The sequence below is a fragment of the Protopterus annectens genome, chromosome 6.part0 (assembly GCF_019279795.1).
Source record: "Protopterus annectens isolate FY-2018-M chromosome 6.part0, PAN1.0, whole genome shotgun sequence".
NCBI lineage: Eukaryota > Metazoa > Chordata > Ceratodontiformes > Protopteridae > Protopterus > Protopterus annectens.
Genome location: NC_056737.1, coordinates 968640823 through 968662775, shown reverse-complemented (window position 1 = coordinate 968662775; position 21953 = coordinate 968640823). Strand labels below are relative to the sequence as shown.

General features: G+C 41.2%; 1 protein-coding gene across 3 annotated transcripts in view; it reads left to right on the top strand.

Annotated features, from left to right (window-relative positions):
* Positions 1–21953, top strand: part of SETD3 (SET domain containing 3, actin histidine methyltransferase) — an 829217-nt gene that overhangs the window by 712257 nt on the left and 95007 nt on the right. For all 3 annotated transcript variants that reach the window (XM_044074604.1, XM_044074603.1, XM_044074605.1), the window contains 2 exons: positions 17244–17318; positions 17690–17856. In XM_044074604.1, coding sequence (XP_043930539.1) covers positions 17244–17318; positions 17690–17856 — 242 coding nt within the window. The remainder of the gene's footprint in view (positions 1–17243; positions 17319–17689; positions 17857–21953) is intronic.

Genomic DNA, 21953 nt, shown 5'->3' with positions numbered 1-21953 from the left:
AAGATTTGGACGCTGTCATTCAGATAATACCTTGCATTCAAAAGGAATTTTTGTGGTGGGCTCAGGAATGTCACCTAAACAAGGGACTCTCTGTGACCCGGCCAGAGGCGAGTCAGATTTTAACGACAGATGCCTCAGACAAAGCTTGGGGAGCTCATCTAAATGGAAAATGGGTACAAGACACGTGGCCTGCCAGACTTCAACATCTACATATCAACTTGAAGGAGATGTTAGCAGTCCAATTTGCATTGATAGCTTTCAAGGATTTACTTCTTCCAGGGCAGGTGTTGATTCAAACAGACAACACAACTGTCATGTGGTACATCAACAAGCAAGGGGAACGCATTCTTATCCTCTATGCAGACAAGCAATGATTTTGTGGGAGACTGCTCTCAGTTTACAGCTAAATCTTCAGGCAAGGTTTCTGCCAGGAGCACAGAACTCCTTAGCAGATGTGTTGAGCAGACAAATTATGGATCCCCACGGGGGAAATTTGGATCCTCATGTTTTTCAGAGTTTGACGGTGTAAGGGGGAACTCCAGACATAGATCTGTTCGCTTCTCCACTAAATTACCAGCTGCCAAAGTTTTGCACAAAAGGTTTCATCCCACAGCTTGGAAAGTGGATGCTCTCTCATTCAATTGGAGCAATCTTCACGTGTATGCCTTTCCACCTCTGCCTCTCCTCCCAAAGGTACTGCTGAAGGTCAGACAGGACAAGCCAAACATGATTTTAATAGCTCCAGATTGGCCTCGACAGCACTGGTACCCATTACTGAGAAGTCTGGTACAGGAGCGTCCATGGCCTTTGCCTTGATTCCTCACCTGCTGTCTCAGGAGAACAGTCATTTACTCAATGTCAAACTTCATTCTCTACATCTGACAGCCTGGCATATTCTGTTTTAAACCCTGGAGGGTCTCAGCTTCCACAACAAGTTTTGAATGTTATTTTGGAGGCCAGAAGGCCTAGTACAAGGAAAGTTTACGCAGATAAATGGAGGAGATTTTTATTTTGGAGTACAGCAAAGGACTTTGATGTTTCTAAACCTAATTTAAGTGTTGCGCTTCAATACCTTACTGAGTTATTGGACAAAGGTTTGTCCTTCTCTATAAAGGTTCATGCTGCAGCAATTTCTGCTCACTATGACTGTGACCCACCATTATTTTCTCAGCCTTTGTTTAAGCAATTCCTTAGAGGGCAAAGAATATAAGACCCCACGTGAGCTCCTACTCCTGCTTGGGATCTCAATTTTGTGTTGGAGAAACTCACTCTACAACCTTTTGAGCCTGCAGCATCGGCAGAGTTGAAATATTTATCATGGAAGACTGCTTTTTTGTTGGCCATTACCTCTGCGAGAAGGGTTTCTGAATTACAGGCCCTTATGGCAGTTGAGCCTTTCTTAATTTTCCACAAGGATAGGGTGTCTTTGCGTACTAACCCTTCTTTTATGCCTAAAGTGGTTTCTAGTGTTGCTTTAAACCAAACTATTCATTTGCCTACTTTTTATGCAAACCCCCAAAATAAAGGGGAAAGGATTTTGCACACTTTGGATATACACAGACAGTTGCGATATTATTTGAGCAGAACTAAAGGGTTCAGGCAGTCTCAGCAGTTGTTTGTTTCTTTTGCTTTGGGTTCTCAAGGCAAACCTGTTTCAAAACAAACTATTTCTAAGTGGATTGGTTTTTGTATTGTTTTCTGTTATTCCCATCATGGTAAGGAGATTCCAGCTGGGATTAGGCCTCATTCCACTAGGGCTACTGCCACTTCTACAGCTTTTTTAAGGGGCTGGCTACTAAAGATATTTTGGAAGCAGCTACTTGGAGTTCAGTGCATACTTTCTCTAAGCATTACCACCTTCCACTTTACTCTAAATCTAGGGCTGGATTTGCCACTGCAATTTTACAGGGCATTTTGGCAGCTCCTAATGCTTTATAGTTTTGCCATCCTCCCTTACCTCTGCTTTGGGATTCTACCCATATGTAAGGACTGCAGCAATGTGAGATGAAGAACATAGTACAGTTTGTACCTACCATAAATGTAGATGTTCGAAGATCCACATTGCTGCAGATCCCTCCCTCCTTCCCTCTGTTGTTGAAGGTGGTGGTGTGGTTTGTGTTGTACATATTGTAATTATGGTTAGTGCGGGTGGTTGGTTAGTTTTTGCTGGTTTTTGGCTGTGGCCTTTCTTGTTAGGGCCTTCTGACATCTGGGGCAAGAAAAGACTGAGGAAATGACGTCGGTCATGCGCATTTGTACCCTGACGTCCTGATGTCAGTTTTAAGCGCCTTGACCGACGTCAGCCTAATACTTTGGTATTCGGGCCGACCGAGGACAGCGGACTACCCATATGTAAGGACTGCAGCAATGTGGATCTTCGAACATCTACATTTATGGTAGGTACAAAACTGTACTTTTCTTCTCTCTCACTCTGGTGAAGCCATTCTTTTGTTGATTTGGATGTATGCTTGGGTTCGTTGTGTTGAAGGGTGAAATTCCTCTTCATCTTCAGCTTTCTAGCAGACGCCTGAAGGTTTTAGGCCAAAAGTGACTGGTATGTGGAACTGTTCATAATTCCCTCCACCTTGACTAAAGCCCCAGTTCCAACTGAAGAAAAGCAACCCCAATTCATGATAACTGCTAGGACCATGCTTCACAGTGGGGATGGTGTTCTTTTGGTGATACGAAGTGTTGTATTTGCGCCAAACGTACCTTTTGGAATTGTGGCCAAAAAGTTCAACCTTGATCTCATCAGACCATAACACATTTTCCCACATGCTTTTGGGAGACTTGCTGTAGTGTTTTGCAAATTTTAGCCAGGCCTGGATGTTTTTCTGTGTAAGAAAAGGCTTCCATCTTGCAACCCTACCCCATAGCCCAAACATGGAGATTGTTGTCACATGTAGTACACAACCAGTACTTGCCAGAAATTCCTGCAGCTCCTTCAGTATTGCTGTAGGTCTCTTGGCAGCCTCCCTGACCAGTTTTCATCATGTGTTTTCATCAATTTTGGGAGGACATCCAGTTCTTTGCAACATTACTGCTGTCCCATATTTTCTCCCCTTTTTGATGACTGTCTTCACTGTGTTCCATGGTATATGCTGTGGAAATTTTTTTGTACCTTTCTCCTGACTGATACCTTTCATCAATGAGATCCCTTTGGTGCTTTGTAAGCTGTCTGTAAACCATGGTTTTTGCTGTAGCAGCCAACTGAGTAAATGTCAGGAAAATCCTACTAGGACAGCTGAACTTTATTTAGGATTAATCAGAGTCTCTTTAATTGATGGCAGGTGTGTACCCAAGAAGACTGAATGTTGTAATTAAATCAAAAGGTGCTTCAACAAAGGATTAATTTAAGGGTGTGCACACTTCTGCAGCCAGCTTATTGTATGTTTTTTATTTTTCATATTTTTCCCCTAACATATTTGTTTTTCAATTGAATTGTACAGGTTATAGGTCACATTAAAGGTTGGAAAAGTGTTGAAATGATTTACTGTGGTCTCATTTTTGTACATCACAGAAGCCTGGCATTTTAACAGGGGTGTGTACACTTTTTATATCCACTGTATACCAGCACTGAAAATAAAGAAAACTGTGTACTGAGCTCTCTGGCCAATAAAATGACTAGAGACCTTTTTTGTGTTTGTGTGTTTCCCAACTCAGATAGAACAGGCAAACACCTACTGCCACTAGATGACTAATACTAATCCTGCTAGTATTAAAAAAAAAAAAAAACAGTTAAGAGTGGCCCAAATGCAGTCCTACAACAACTAGCTAGATAGCCCAGTAAGAAGGCATTTTCAAGGTAAACAGTCGTAGCAGTAAAAACAGATTGAAATATACGTTTTACAAGTGAAATATCAGTTAAATCTATAAATAAATCAAGGGAACAACAGTGATTTGTTTAAATAAGTTGAAGTGCAATTTATCCATCAGAAGTACTTGAGTTTGCCTAGAATGGCACTGGATACGAGTACAATTCTTCAGGAACAAAGGTTAGGATGTCAAGCTTCCACACATCTTTATGGTGCTCCTGTCCTTACTTACCTTTAGGCATCACAAAAATCAAAACTTGAACATTGGTATAACAGTTGCAAAATTTGCAGCAAATACCCCTTTCAGAACCCAGCACTAAAAAGTATAAATTGGTTAGAACTACCCTATCAACTAACATGCACAGCTTCTTACCACTTACAAAATTATCCAGAATTCATCTGCTTGTCCAACACTAAGTGACATTCTACACAACTGTGTTCCTAGTCACTCTTTACGATCCGTTAATAAAACCTCCTGTCTGTCTATGGGCAATCAGTCTTCTGGGCATTGTCTGTACTCGTACCATGTTGCTAAGGCCTTGAACTCCTTATTTCTATCCATGAGATCAGTACCCTACCTCCCACCATTCAAAACCTGGTTCTGTTTTTGCTGAACACCAGGATAAATATATATGTCCTTAAATATGAACAAATACCGTGCATGTCCTTGCTCTTCTTTCTTCACTTACTTCCTTACTTCTGTCATTCTCGCTCCCCTGGCTTTCTCACTAAATATACCATAAGCCTGCTTTGATCTCACTTAATATTGCAATTCCTGCTTGTTTTATACTAACTTACCTTTAATTTCTGTATAAACTGGCTAAAAATTTTCTGTTAAGTCATTATCTAATTGCATCAATTCTTAACCAATGCTTTCATATTACACCTAATTTGGTATTATTATTTAAACTGTATTTGTTTTTTATAGTTTATTTAAAGATTGTAAAGTTATTGTTCTTAAAATATTTTGTAATACTTTGGAGCTTTTTTCTCCAGACCTCTGAAAATGGGCTCCTAATCCTACCCAGTTGGACTTTCCTGATAATCAAATGTCAGGCAATCAGTCAATAAATAAGCTTTACTGAACTCTATGGAAACGAGCACAGAGCCATGCAGAATTTATTTCACAACTGAAAATTGGAAAAACTGACTACTGATTCCTCTGGCCAATAAACTGACTGCTCTTAGAGCCCTTTTCTGTGTTTCCCAATAAAGATAGACCAGGCAAACACCTATTGCCACTAAATGAACAATTGCAGTCTTCTTAATATAAAAACATAGTAAAAGAGTGCCCCAAATGTAGTGCTACCACAACACAATCTTAAGGAAAGGCATAAAGGGAGGCAGTAAGTAATTCAAGGTTTCAATAGCAGTGTACTTTAAGCACTTATAAACCTGTGATTTTTCAGTAAAAGTACTTTGCTTTGGTGGATGGCACCAGATGCAAGACAAACACTTCTGAGGAACAGGTGAGGATGCCAAGGATTGCTGAGCTCTGTGGAAATGGGACAAGAACTACTCAAACTTGTTGAATTTGTTCAGGCACTAAAAACAAGTAAGCTGACTGATAAAGCCCTCTGGCTAATAAAACAACTACACTCATTGTGTTTCCCAAATAAGGTAGACCATTCTATTACCTATATCTACTAGATGGAAAATCTTCAGTCTTCTCAATGTAGAAACATGAAAAAGAGCTTGCTGGAGTGTAAAAATACTCTACATTATCCAAAAACAAGCTAGATTATTCAGAGCAAGTAAATCAGCAAGATGAACACTGAAAGGCAAAATGCACTTTTTTTTGAAAATAAGCACAAGGAAAGGCAAATAAATATTTCACGATATCAGCAGCGGCGTAGAATGGTAGCAGCTGACAAAGCTCAATTTACTGAAAGGGCAAGCAAGTTGAAAAAAAAAACAGTTTAGAAAGCTAAGTAAGGAATGGTAGTGGAGTGAGTGTGTGTGTGTGTGTGTGTGTGTGTGTGTGTGTGTGTGTGTGTGTGTGTGTGTGTGTGTGTGTGTGTGTGTATGAGTGTAGGGGTCACCATCAGGAAGTCAAAAACAGTGTTTTTACAGGCCTTGAGTTTTATCAGAGAAGACAAGACCATAGATATATTTTGTGTATTTAAGTATCACTCAAGAAAAAACTAACCAATGAAAAAAATATAGTGAAATTTGAAGCCAAGGTAATTAAAGTGTATATCTGCCACGCAGAACAAAAACACTAGGTGAAACTAATTTCTCTAAACAGAAAACAAAATGGAACAGATAATACAGAAAGCAGATCTTTCAGTTTAAGCAACTTCAAATAGACACAAAAAGAGTTTAGATTACTTTCCTTGCTGCTTTGTTTTAAATCACCAGCAGGGAGTCAGACAGTGCTTGTAGTTTATGCAGGCCTTGAGTCTTAACAGAAAAGACTCAAGGCCTGTACTTATTTGCTCTGTACAATACATAATTTTAACTCAAAGTACAGGTAAGAATTGGAAACTTTTTGTTCAACCTTTTCCCTTCTTAGCTATATTTTTCTGTTACTCTTCTCAAAGTGCCATCTTTTCATTGTGTCTTTTTAAAGTTTATTTGGCTCACTGAAGGTCATCCAACTCTGGAATTTCCATAGTCAGTCTGTTGTAAGGAGGAAGGCACTGTTGCCTTTCTTACCAGTACACTGTCCATCCTTTATCATAAGAAGGGTAGTCCATACCAGTATTATTTGCTATCTCTACATTATTCAATATTCTTGCATTTTTCGTTTAGTAATTGGATGCATAGAACCTACATTCTTTTGCATAGGAATCCTATTTCTCATATTTTGGCTCAAAAGAAATATCATTAGGACTCTGTTCAGAGTTATCTTGTCTCTCTCTATACACTGCCCTCTACTATTTTTTTTAGGTTTCTCTCTCTTTGCCTAACTGTGAGAGAGTATCACCTACTCTGATTTGTTTTTCTTCTCTGGGTAGCTGCTGACCCTCTGTCTCAGTGTGAGTGAGTAAAACCCTTGCACTTTCTTTTTCCTTCTGTAAATTGCTTTCCACCCTACAAAAGGTGTTTTCGAGCAAATTTTTTTCACTTTTATTTTTTCCCTTACTTAGGGATGCATATCATGTAAAGTCTTCCTGTAGTTGAATTTCCTCTTATACTGACAGAAATTGGTTTAGAACTCTAACCAGATACTGTGGCTTTTCTTGCTATACTATCAATGTCTTTCTTATTTTACCCTTTTCATCATTCACCTGCTGCTTAGAATTCTCAATTTCTTTGTCTTTCTATTTTAGTTGACTGAAAGTTTAGAATTTTGTTCAGTGTGTGCATTGTTCATACTTCCTAACTTCATTCCCATGGGATACACCCCCTCAGTGGCAGATTCCCTCTTTTCAGTTCTAGTTACTTCTGTTCCCTGCTTTGTAACACTTTCAGATGGGAATATTTTACTGTGCAATTCCCTTCTCAGACTGGAATATTTTACTGTGCAATTCCCTTCTTTCTGTCTGCTGCCTTTTTTATTTTTATTTTTTTCAGGCTGCTGTGACATGGGTACATGCTGATAAATTTTTATAATGGGTTTTGGAAATGTACCTTTAATAAAAATGTCCTCCTTTAAGGCTTTATAACATTGTTTCTTGACCTTTGTTAGGCTGCTAAACTCTCATGCATGTATGTCATGGTTGTCTCCCCATTTTTCCAAGTTAGACAGAAATGCACCTTTTTGTTTGCTTTCTTGCTGATCATCACTCCTCACGCTAATATGGTAGACTGCTAAAAGGATTGCCTTCTTCCCAATTGCCTCCACAAATCATTTAAGTGGGGGAAAATCTTTTCTTATTATCAAATCGTGTTAAATTGGGAACTGTGGCAATAGGATGATTTACCTTTCTAAATAGTTTATATTTCTACATGAGTAGTGGCATACTGTTTCCTATCTCCATTAATGTATACTGCGTTAGCTGCTTTTTTAAATTGGAGTCTTCTTTTTCTTATATTCTTTAATGCTTACATTTCAAAACAATGAGGCTTCTTAACTAATTACTTCTGTAAACAAACTATACAACAGAAGGAAGAAACTGTTCCAGAAAAGAGGAAAATCCCAGGATGCAAAAAACTCCCTTACCAGCCTCAGTAAGAAGCTGAGATCCCTCATAAAATCCTCCCAAGCTAGTTACGAAAATACAATTGCCAAAGATTCCAAAGACAACCACAAGGCATTCTATATTCATGTCAAGAATCCAAATGGCAATGCTCAGATCTGCTCTGAGCTACAACAGAATGGCATTAAATATACTGATCCCAAGGACATCGCCAATATCCTGGCAGATCGATTCAGTGCCAACTTCACCCCCTAAAGGGCCCATCTCAATACCGAAAGATTGCCAAGTTCCAGAAATCATGGCCCCACAGGTAAAAAACGCAGTCTCCAGAGCTAAGAATACAGCATCCATGGAACCAGACGACATCCCGGGCTGTGTACTACATGAACTACAAAATTAACTGGCACCTCACCTAAGTGTCATGTTTAATCATAGCCTCACATCAGTCTTTGTGCCCACTGAGTGGTACACAGCTACAGTTATCCCACTCCACAAGGGGGAATCCACCTTGAATCCTGGGGAACTACTGCCCCATCAGTCTGACGAGCCTGATCTGCAAGGCCATGGAATGTGTTTTCATGGAACTTATAAACAAAGACATTGGCAACCTTCAAACACTGGACCCCACCCAGTTTGGGTTTGTGAAGAGCCAGTCATGTCTCCTGAACCTGATTGTCTTCTTCGAATCCGTCTCGGCGGTCCACACAGCCTATCTGGACCTCGCCAAGGACTTTGACACCATCCCCCCCGCTCTGGAATCATAGATAAACCTACTAGGCTGGACATAAATCCCTACGTCACTCGATGGGTTGCCATCTGGCTTACTGACAGAACCCGCACTGTAAAAGTAGCCGACTCTAAATCCAGCTCCAGACAAGTGGAGTACCTCAGGGTTCAGTCCTGGGACTGCTCTTGTGTGGCATCTACTTCTCTGAAGTACAGGCCAACACTAAGGGACTCTGGCTAACAAAGTTTGCAGATGACTGCAAACTGGGAACCATTATTGAATCCCCAAATGATGTGGATATTCTGCAAAAGGGTCTTATAGAAACAGATGCTTGGTGCCAGAGCCGTGGGCCCCAGCTCGCTGCCAAGAAGTGTATAGTTATCCCCTTTGGGAAAAAACATGTACCCATGAATTACCACATAGGTGGCAGTAAACTGAAAGTGTGATAAGAGACTTAGGAACACAGGTGGACAGTGGTCTCACCATTGATAACCACATCGCCACAACAGTCAGGAAATCCTTTTATGTGGCAAACCTCATTACTAAGGGCTTTTCATCCAGAAAAAAGGAGGTCATTGTCCCACTGTACTCATCCCTCATTAGACCCATCATAGAGTACAACGCCCCATTTAGTATGTACCTCACAAGACATCTGCAGCAACTGGAAAGGCCACTGAAACACCTCACTAAAAGAATCATAGGCCTAAAGCAGATGCCCTATGCTGACCGACTAAAAAAACTCCAGCTATACTCTGTCGCATATCGTTTACTCAGAGGTGATCTCTGCTCAACATACAAGGCCATGTCAAACCCAGAGCTGTTGGACATGTTACACTTAAAGAAATTCCAATCCATCAGAGCCACATGCTCCAGGGACCTAAACCTTGTCAGCACAATGAACAAAACATGCTGGAGGGATAGGTTCCTGACCCAGAGACTCCCCATACTCTGGAACAGACTGCCCATACATGTCAAGCAGAGTGCCTCCTTGTCCCCCTTCAAAAGGAACCTTGACGACTGGATGGGAGATAGGAAATTTACCCTGGCGATCACGTCAGTCACCCTGCTAGACAAGGGTCCAGGGAAGTGAATATTGTGGGAAGAAATAAGCAGGGAATTGTTATGGCTAGGCTTGTACAGGCCCTAGGGCTGAAAGCCTAGTATCAATCTATGAACCTATGAATATACTTTCTATGCAACTACTGTGAAATTCTAATGCTTTTAATGACTTGTATACTGTGGAGCTTTTCTCCCTGGGCCTCCGCTGAAAAAGGGCTATTTAGCTCAGTCTGACCATCCTGGTCAACATATATAAAATAAATAAATAATAATAAATACACACATACTTAATAAGCATTACCACACTGCCTGCTTCTATTAGTCCCATCAGTTAAGACGTGGCACTTAATTAACTTTGCAGTTGTATAATAACAAAAAGCTGACTTGTGTATTCTTGCAGATAATTTGTCAGTACTTACAGTTTTCCGTACACAGAGCTATGTTACTGTTAGTAGTACAAAGTTTAGCTATATAGCCCCTTCTCCCACATTTAAAACGGAATATGCTTACAGCTGATACATTGTCACAAGAATCTGACAGTCCCTTGCATGCCCTTGAAGGCTTTCAAAAACTCCTTACTTAAGTGAGATAAGAGGATTCTGCCCCATTCCTTCCAGCCCCATTCTCTATATGCCTGAAGGTGTTCCTCTGGTCATTTTTGTCTTTGATTAAATAGTTTCTCACATTGTCTTGGGTTTGGTAATGATCACCTTCTCCTCGTCTGTAGTAGCTTGCTCCTCAGTCATATTCTTGGTGAAAAGACATATGCAGGTACATTCCACAAAGTAACTGCCAGCATATACCATGAGAGGACCTGCTTTTTTAGGCAGTTAAATTGGTTCAAACAAGTCTGCATACAGTGCACAACACAGGATTGCTGTCTTTCTAATTGGGGAAAATGTTTTCAAATGGACTTTGTGCAACAGGGAAAGGTATAGTTTAAGGACTTTTGGTATGAAAGGATGCCTCAAAAATATGCCTACTGTACACACCTATGTGTTTTTATACAAATGCAGCACAGCACTTTGATTCTTTAAAACAAAAAGTATTTTAAACACAACCAAAAATGTAAACTCTTCCTCGTAAAATAAATATTTTTAATCACATGGAACCAAAGAAAGTAGCATAAAGTATATGTTCTATTAAAAATTCTAGAACCTACACAATACATATGTTTCCTCCTCTTGGACTCCTTGCAGAGAAATGTCCAGATTATATGAAATACTTCACAGCATTTTTCTCTGTGTGTGTTTTGTGTGTGTATCTATGTATAATGTTGTGACTATGAATAAAATAAATAAGCACACACATACGCAGAGACTATCAACATGTATACAGTGCAAAATAAAAATTTAATATATTACCCACTGGCAAACAAAACTACCAAACCACCACCATCTGAAAAAAAGTTATGTAATAATATAAAAAGAAACACAGTTGTATTTACATGGTGGCTTTGCCCCACACCACATTACTTATATGTGACAATGTCATACTTGTACAGTTGAGGAGAAAGGAGAAAACCCCAAAAAAGTGTAACCACTGCTACTGCAAAGTTCGAGCTGCACAGATAGCAGTCAGTCTAAACCCTGCTGAAGTATTCAAGTGTGTATCTGCCAAACCTCCTGATGTCCTTCTATTCTCATGTTGCAGTATTCATTTCAGTAGGGAGGTTGCTGCCTGCAGCACCACCATTCGACCAGTATACTCAAATCTTTGGAGCAGAAGGGTACGTATGTTATCCTGTGTCAGAGCCCTAAACTGACGTAATCTATAAATGTTACATCTGCACATGCTCTCTTCAGAATTTTTCTGCCACAGTGAACGTCTGACTCCTGTTTGCCAGTTCGGGAAGCAGATCACTCATTTTTAAGACGACTGCTACAGTCAACCGCTACAGATTAGTACCCTTTTGGGTTTTCTGTATCTTTTGTTAGTTTCTAGGACATACATCTCCATTAGAAAGGGGAAGTGTGCTTGTGGGAGACAAATTCCTCACAAGGACATGCGCATTAAGTGCGTTTTCTGTTTAGGCGAGGCCCACGACCATACGTCTTGCCCCATTTGTAAATCCTTTGTCCCTAAGACTCTCCACAGCCGCCTGGCCGCATTAAAACTATACTTAGAAAATCAAAGGCTCTGGTATCTCGCGCTCGGTATGGAGGGTGGAGTAGCCACATACGATGAGCTGCAGCAGAAGAAGGCCAAGAAAATCAGGCCGGATTCTCATGCTGCTCCTCAGGTATCCGGAGAGATTCATGAGACAGATGAAAACCCAGGATCTTTTCAGACCTCTGTTTCCCAACTAGGCCTGGGAACCTTGATGGAAGCTGGGATGGCAGAAACTGAGTACATCCGCTGAGGTTAATCAGCCATTAGATCCTGATGGCATAGGAAAACCACAGCTCATACAATTGGAAGGGCCTACTCTTTCCCTACCAACCACCCAGACGTTGGTTCCCACACATACCCTGCCCTCTGTCCCTATGATGAGAAAACAAAAATTTAAACATCCCAAGCCTCAACCTGTCCCTGGATGGGAAGTTTTCTTCCAGAGGCATTCCAGGCCTTACAGACACAACAACCACCAGCTACTGCTCCTTCAGGACACAATCTAGAGATATCAGAGGAAGAGTACTCATCTTCTGAGGAATTTCTGACCTATGGTTGACAAATTTATTCTCCTAAGGATTTTATCACCCCAGAGGAAGAGGATCCTATCACCCCTGTGTCTCCTGGGGAAGAATTCAACTTTGGGGACACCATTTCCCTCATGAGGGAACATTTTAAGTGACGGGCCTCGCAGGTCTCTGACACTAAGAAAAGGTACTTTGATCTGCTGCAAATAGAACAACCATCCCCCTCTGCTGTGCCTCCTTTGCTACCTGTCTTCCAAGATACCTTCTTGGCCACTTAATAGGCCCCAGATTCCCAACCCCCAGCCTCTAAACGTCTTGACCATTTTAACAAGGTGCCTCAGGACACCTAATTCCAATTCAAAAACCCTCTTGCATACCCAGCAGTTATTGCTGTTTCTGCTGATATCATCATCATTCAACATTTGCTAGCTCAGGGCACCATAGAGCAGGTACTGTCCCCACAAAGAAACAAAGGTTTTTACTCCAGAATGTTTCTGGTCCCAAGAAAAGACAGTCTGTGGAGACCAATTATAGGTTCATAGGATAGTGCTAGGCGAACTGCCTTTGTGGGCCATTTTCAGCCTAGCCAGTTACCGCATCTGAGAATCAAACCCTGCACCTTGTGTTTGCAAGATAAACACCTTATCCATTATGCCGACCTCCCACCCCTAGATTTATCTTTCCTAAACTTGTTCCTCAAGGTACCCGGTTTCAAAATGATTACCTTACCTTTGGTTCTACCACTCATACCAACACAGGCCTTCATGGTAGCTCAGGATTTGAAGGATGCCTACCTTCATATTCCTATACACCCAGATTACAGGAAATTCCTATGTTTTGCAATAGGTTCCTGGCATTTTCAGTTCTCTGCATTGCCCTTTGGACTCTCCACTGCAGCTCGAGTGTTCACAAAGTGTCTAGCACCTTTTATTGCCCACTGCAGAACACAGGGCAGACAATTATACCCATGTCTAGACGACCTGTTAATTCTTCATCAGGACCATCAAGCACTCCTACACCACCTACAACAGGTGACCTACACCGTGACTCAGTTTGAATTCACTATAAACAAGGAAATGTCTCACCTGATCCCCACTCAGGGCCTGGTCTTCTTGGGATGCAGGATCAGAACAGACAACATGAAGGTCTTCATTCCAGACCAAAGGACCTTGGACCTTCCCCTCTACTTCAGCAAACTAACCACCCTCACCTCTTTGCCAGCACGAGAATTCCTAAGGATATTAGGCCACATGGCATCCCTGATACCCATGTTGCCCCTGGCAAGACTCCACATGGGAAAAATCCAGTGGATCCTGAACAATTTATGGATCCAACACTCTCATCCCCTGGACACCCACCCCCTTCCCCTCCTTCAATGTCTGAAAGAGGGAACTTCAGTGGTGGATCTGTGCTGTCAACCTCAACCAGGGAACCCTTTTACAGGTACCTGCCCTCCTACAACAGGTCTCTACAGACGCATCAGACATGGGATGGGGTGCAGTGCTACTACACAACTAGAAGCAATTCACTGTGCAGGGAAAATAGTCAACGCTAAGACAAAGGGACCATATCAACATCAAGGAAATGAGGGCACTTCTAGCCCTACACACCTGCAAATCAGCTCTATGCCCAGGAATCCTGAAAGTGATCACAGATAATATGACTGTCCTGTAGTACATAAATGGGGGGGATGAGATCCTACCCTCTTTGCAGCCAAGCCGTCCAGATCTGGATGCAGATTCATCTGATTGTAGTATACATCCCCTCCATATAGAGAATGTTATGGCAGATACTCTCAGCAGAACTTCTGCACCCTCTCACGAATGGATGCTTCACAGAGAGGTATTCCTAGATTTATCCACAGGTGGGGTATTCCTCAAGCAGATCTATCCGCCTCCTCTCAGAACAGATGGATGCCCATGTTGTGCACAAGGGACCCACATCCTCAAGCCTGGAAACTGAACGCCTTTTCCTTTTCTTGGGTGATGATGTATCTGTATACCTTCCCACCATTCACACTGATTCAGAAGGTCCTCCTGAAAATCCAGAGGGACAAACCCAAAATCCTGTTGGTGACCCCCTTTTGGCCAAGACAGCATTGGTTTTCCCTTCTCTGTCTACAGGCCAAGGGCAATCATCACAGGTTACCCCACCAAATAGACTTATTCACACAGGATAGGGGATCCCTACTACACCCTCAGGTGAACAATCTAAAACTGACCTTATGGGTGATAGGGTTCTAATCCTCTTCAGACACCTATACTCGGAGGACGTGCTCAGTGTTCTGCAGGAAGCCAGAAAGCCTAGCACCAGGAGAAATTATGTATCTAATGGAAGAGATTCTCCAGGTGGTGTCAAAGGAAAAAACAGGATCCTATGACTATTCCTGTACCCTTGGTCCTTTCCTATTTGTGTGAGCTCCTTCACTCAGGACTAACTTATTCTTCAGTTAAGGTCCATTTATCTGCTATCTCTGCTTGTCTGCCCATGCTGTCTCCTCTGGCTTCTAGATTGGAGGTCAAACTTTTCCTGAAAGGGGTACTCCATATTAGACCCCCTCAATGCCTATTCCCCCCCCTTGGGACTTGAATTTTGTACTAGAAAAATTTACATTACCACCTTTTGAACCATCACATTCAGTATCCCTTAAACTGCGTACCCTGAAAACATTTCCACTAGTGGCTCTTACATTCGCCAGGAGGGTATCAGAGATACAAGCCCTTATGGCTATCCCTCCTTACCTTATTTTCCACAAGGACATAGTTGACCTCAGGACTAACCCCTCCTTCATACCTAAAGTGGTTAATGAGCTCTCATTTAACCAGACCATTAACCTACCTGTCTTTTATCCTCACCCTCAGAATCCCTCAGAGAGAACTCTTCATTCTTTAGATGTCCACAGACAACTGAGGTACTACGTAGACAAAATAAAACCTATTAGAAAGTCTGATCAACTATTCATTTCCTTCCATCCAAGATCTTTAGGGAAGATGGTCTCTAAACAGATATTTTATTCATGGATCTCTAAGACTATTGGCATGTGCTATTCCAGTCATGGAAAATATTTACATGGACATGTGAAGTCCCACTCCACCAGGGCAGCTGCTTCCTCAGCTGCCTTTTTCAAAGGGATTGATTACACCTCAATTTTAGAAGCTGCTGCTTGGGCTTCAGTGCACACCTTTACCAAGCATTACAAACTGGACCTAGCTTCCAGAGCTAGAGCTAGCTTTGACAGATCTATTCTACAAGGTCTCATTGACCAGGGACCTCACTCCTCCATCCAGACTCTTAACTAAAAGCTTTGGTACTCTCCCTGCTGTAATGAATACTGCAACATGAAAGTAGAAGGACATAGAATAGTTATGTAAGAACTTACCATAACCTTAGATGTCCTTCTCTTCCATGTTGCAGTATTCAGTCCCTCCCTCCTACCCCGTCTAATTTACCTCTCTAATCTACTGTCACTTATCTCTGGGACATAGTCACTCACCTTCTTAACGTCTCCACTACACACAGGCTATCAAGTACCCTATGGTCTAGACTACATGTGAGTCTTAAGGGTCTCCCCTTTGTGACCCTCTTTAAACCTCCAGGGGTACTACTACTGTATGCAGCAGTCCATTCTGAAGAGGCTATGTGCAGACGTCACATTTATAGCCTACATCAGTTTATGGCTCTGACATAGGACATCACACGTACCCTCCTGCTCCAAAGACTTTGGTTTACTGACCGAATGGCGGCGCTGCAGGCAGCAACCTTCCTACTATAGTGAGTACTGCAACATGGAAGAGAAGGACATCAAAGGTTATGGTAAGTTCTTGTGCAACTATTCTTTATATCTGTTGCAGCAGACTAATATGTAACCAGAGTGCTACAAGATTATACACTGTATGATTTTAATCTGTAAGTGCTTTAACTTGTGTCATATTACATAATGTTATGACTGCAAATTGTCTAGTACACTTCCTCAACTGCTGAGTAATCATTGTACATCATTGGTCTTGTCACATTATAGTCCACACAGACAGTGATCCTTCAAAGAACCAGACTCACAGTCGTAGAGGTTATGCACACAATCCCTATCATTTACCACACAATATACAGACCATCAGTAATAATACATACAACACTTTAACTGCTGCTACTGCAGATCTGTACAGTCAGTTAATAAATATGCAGGTACACCACACATTGCTAATGTGTGCACTCAACCGTTCTGGCATCCTATGCAAATGGTCGACAAAATGCAAGCTCGTGTGTGTGTGTGTGTGTGTGTGTGTGTGTGTGTGTGTGTGTGTGTGTGTGTGTGTGTGTGTATACACGTGTGCACATACCTGTATATGTGTGTGATTTGTGTATACATATTGGGTCTATATTACCGTATCGAATGGTAACAATGTCGAACGCTCATATGAGTGTAAATACATGAGAACGAACTTTTTTGGGGGATCGTGGTACAGTGAGGATTGGAATATTTGCCCTTTCCTCACTGTAGTGTGACTTCGGAGTTGGAATATATATTTAGTGGGGGGTGCAAGTTCGTTCTGGGTTTTCTCTCATATGAGCGTTCAACATCGTTACCATTCGATATGATAATATAGACCCATACATATTTATGTATGTAGCATTAGCATTACTTGCCCTTGTGAGGCAGGATGTGGGTGGAAAGGGTCCTCAAAGGACCAGTTCACCTACCTAGTTAGTAAATCATTTATTTGAACTGTTGAGGAAGATTGTTTTTAGTTGACATTTAACTGTTGACCATTTTAGTTTTTGAGGTTTAATGGGGGAAGATCCTACAATACAAGACTAAAGTATTCCTATATTTTAAGAATTTGCCAGAGTAATTTCAAAAAGTAGTATGAGAATTTTTAATACTGTCTGCTATTTTTTTCATCTTTTCTCCCTTGCTCAGATTACTACGGGGTATAATTTAGAAGATGATCGCTGTGAATGTGTGGCATTGCAGGATTACAGTGCTGGGGAACAGGTGAGTGATGAGGCATCTTATAGCTGTGGACACATTGTTAAAGAACGAGAGAGTTAAATTAAAATGTTTCCTGAGTTAGTAAGGGTAGTATTTGATTTTGTTGTGTTAAGCAGTTGTGGATCTGTATGCATGATTACAGTCCCATTCACCTTTAGATTATTAGCTATAGATCAGTAAAGGTGGTATTACACCCACAGCTTTTAGAAAAAATTGTCCTAGTGTGATAAGTATTTTATAGAGAATGGCATAGAAGAGAGAGAGAGAGAGTAAATGACTTGGAAAAAATGCTTTGAAATTGAAATGGTTTCTCGTTACAGCAAGCAAGTTTTTGGAGTGAGGAAAGCTCTGCTCATAATCTTTCTTTCTTTCAGATCTATATTTTCTATGGTACTAGATCAAATGCAGAATTTGTGATCCACAATGGCTTTTTCTTTGATGGAAATGCACATGACAGAGTGAAAATAAAACTTGGAGTAAGCAAAAGTGACCGGCTATATGCAATGAAGGCAGAGGTCTTGGCTCGTGCTGGCATCCCAACGTAAGGGCAGTATTGTTTGTAAGATTTTAGTGTTTGTGTTTTGATGGCCGTTAAACCCATCCATGGTACTAATTTCTCTATGATATGTAGAAGTGTTGCCTATACATTATGCAGCATGGCACTTTGTTCTAACTGAGATAAAGTTTTACAACTTTACAAGTTCTATCAGACAAGGTTATGATGTAAGATGATATGTCACCATGGAAGAACAATAAACAAGTTGGAGCAAATTTAGCGAATTTTACTCCATTGCAGAGGCAACCCTGGATGCCAGCTGGTGCAATAGCCATTGAGTAGCAATGTTCGAATTGTGTGCCTGTTTTGTTTATTTATGTATTTATTTATTGGCTGCATTAATCCCATTCATCTAGAGTCGTCTATCCAGGGGAAACTAGAACAGGTATTCATACTGTTTCCCACTCTCTAAATATTCTACCATGCATCCAGCTTTATAAATTTAGAATGCACAGTGACAATGAGATGGTGTATAAAGCACATATTTCTTTTTGTATTTTCATTTGAACTATCATTCTTTTGACAGAAAAACATAATGTTAATCATTTCTAATGCAGCGGTATACTTTAAGCTATATGGGTTGTGTCTTCCCCAAGTCAAAACAACTGGCTAGCTTCCAAAAGCTGTGTCTCCCTCACACTTCCACTCTGACTGATGGTTGATTAGCCCAGAGGAGGGAAAATCTACAGTCAACATGAAAAATCTTCAGTACTTTTTTGCCACCTCATGAAGAAGCAGCTCAGAGGCTTCAAAAAAGCAGCAGTCGGCACTTCAGCTCCTTTGTGGTAGATAAAATCCCTTTCAAGAACCCTTCCACCAGAAAATGTAATATAACTGACAACATACCCTCCTCCTTCCTCAAAGCTGCTGCTGAAGGTATTGCCATCCCTATCAGCATCCTAATCAATAGATCTTTAAAAGAATCATACGTACCCAAACTCTGGCATTCTGCCTTCATCCTTCCTCTTCATAAAGGAGGCAAAAACACTAATATCTCCAACTTCCGTCCAATCGCCCTTCTTTCACCCATATCAAAAATTCTTGAAAAATGTGTCCACCACCAACTTATGCCTTTCTTAACCCAAAATAACCTCATAACTCCCACCCAGCATGGTTTCCGCCCTGGCCACAGCACCATTACTGCCTTACTATCCTTCTTAGAAACAGTAAATCGGGCCCGAGACTCAGGATTACTAGTATTCTCAACACTACTTGATCTTTCTAAAGCCTTCGACACTATCTCCCACAAACACCTTGTCTTCCATCTCTCCAACCTTCATCTCTCCCCTGAAACCCTCTCCTGGTTCTCCAGCTACCTATCTGACAGATCACAAGCGGTCAGATGGAATAACTCTACCTCCTCCTTCCTGCCCACACCCACCGGTGTTCCCCAGGGATCCATCCTTGGACCCATGCTCTCCAACATCTTCATAAATAACCTTCACACTGTCATCCCTGACACAACAGTTATCCAATACGCTGATGACTCCACCTTACTTTGCTCCGCTGCCAACCTGCCAGAACTACTGTCAAAAACTCAAATAGCTTTTTCCACTACCGAGAACTGGATGCACTGCAACCATCTCTCTCTCAACTCTAATAAATCTAAAATACTTCTCTTCCCTCCCACCAGGACCTACTCCTTCGACAAAAATGCTTTCAAAGTCCTTAGCCAAAGCAACACTGCCATAGAAGTGGTTCCTTCTGCAAAACTCCTTGGTATCACCATAGATGAATACCTTAAATTTGATATCTACGTACAACAAAACATCAAGAAAACCCACCAAAAACTTGGTATGCTCTACAGGAATAACCGCTTTCTCTCCAACTCCTCCAGGCATACTTTAGCAACTACCTACCTCCTTCCTTCCTTACTATATGGAGCCCCTCTTCTAACTAACCTGTCTTCTTCCATCACCTCTAAACTTGAAACTTGCTATAATAAAATCTCCAAATTCGCAACCAAATCCAAAACCTCTACTCACCACTGCCTCACCCCTACAATCATTGAACTGGCTGGAACTCCCTAACTACCTCGACTACCTCCAACTTACCACCGCTCACAAATTAATATTCTTTCCAAATAAGTGCCCAGCACTAACAAACATCCTTCCCCCTTACATCCCAACCAGATCTCTGAGATCTGAACACCAAAATGTAATCTCTAGTCATAAACCCAAACGCTCTGCAGGCCAACTCTTTCTCTCTTTCACTGTAGGCAAAAAATGGAACTCTCTCCCTCCCTCACTTAGGACGATATCTGACCCCGAATCCTTCAAGACCCAACTTTTCTCATTTCTATCTTCCAAACGTAAATGCTCCTGCTTTCACCCTACATAAATACAAATAAATTTCCCCATAGAGCCTACTAAACTCCTGCTCCAAACTTCACTACATCCTCTCCTTTTCTATTTACCTAACACAAACCTAATCCATCACCTTCTGATCATTCATTTTCTCTCTCTTGACTCCTAGCATGTATATAACACAACTATCAAGTAATCACTGATGCCTATTTCTTGACAACTGATTCTTATTGCTCTGAATGTAAAAACCTGCAACCTTTGTCTCTTTGCATGTATAATGACAATTTATTCTTTTACTATACCTGTTTTGTATGAATTCATACGTGTATTTTACCTTTGCATTTGGCATTTTTTGTAACCTCTAATTGTGTTTCTTATGGAGCTTTTCTCCCCGGGCCTCCACTGAAAATGGGCACATTCTGGCCCAGTGGACTTCCCCGGTAATCAAACTGAAATAAATAAATAAATAAATAATAAATAAATAAATTATTGTATTATTTTATATGTATTTATACACTAGATTACATTTTCTTTTATTTCTTTTAGCAGTTCTGACCCTCTAAGAAACCTGGTATTTAAATTTCCTTGTCTGGAACTGCTATTTTTTTGTTTCACCTAATTTTAGGGGCTTATATTGAGACAAAATGTGTTACTTATGTACACTTCTGTTTGTTTAAAGAAAAGTTTTGTGTGTGGAAGTGTTTTATTTGGGCAGATAATTCATTGGGTTATATAATCCTTGTGCTCATGCCGTGACAACTTACTTGCCATTTTTGTCTGTCAAACTAAATTTATCCCAAAGTGGTTTCTGGCAGGATTTTAGTCTGCTAGTTGTGCATTATGGTGTTTGGAGGACTTCCGACCGACTTGTTCCAGCATTTCTGACCTGCTTCCAAAGCATCTTCCTCAGTCACAGCATGGATACTTACTCCACTCCTGCCACCATGAACTTCAGGTCACTCACATCCTCTTCAGCCATTCCAGTGTCCAAACTGTGCATGGGAGAACTATCTATGCTGGGACATGGAGATATACTGGTGGATACTGCTGGATATGTCTGGGAAAATAAACGTTTTGATGGGGCTGACATTCATTCTCCAAGTCGATCATTATAGATACCTATAAAGGAAAAATAGGTTAAACATTGTCCTTCAGAAGACATGATTTCTATAGGGAAAGATGACTTTCTTACCTCAACCAAGAAATTGTTACGGACAGTCAATCCCGGTACACAGAATTCAGTACTTGTAAATCAGATCAGTAGAGATGTTCCTGAGGAAGACATCTCAGATGATTCTTCACAGACAGAGACAGGGCTTTGTCTCCTGCTGATCTTCAAGCTCAAAACTCTGGTGGTGAGAAAAACTAATCCTCACAACCTCTTATGGAGGAATTTTCTTTTTCTTACAATATTGCCAGAATGAATGAACAAGTGTACAATCCCAAGTTGAGGAGTCATTGTGATATGTTGCAATTGGGTATGCCTCATTCTGCACAATTTCTTCCTCTAGTGCCAACCTTGGAGGATGTATATAATGCTGCCTGTAATGACCCTGATTCACAGCCCTACAGCCCCCCCCCCAAAAAGCAGATATGCTTTACAAAGTTTCTCAAACTAACAAGCACTTGTTTTCTACCTTAGGTGTCACCCTGCAGCATTCTCAACATCTGTGCTAGCAGATAACAGGCTCCTGGTGTCATCCAGCCCTTCCCCAGTGGACAAGGTAGGGAAGATTTTGAACAGATTTGGTAAGAGGATTTTGTCTTCTTCATCCA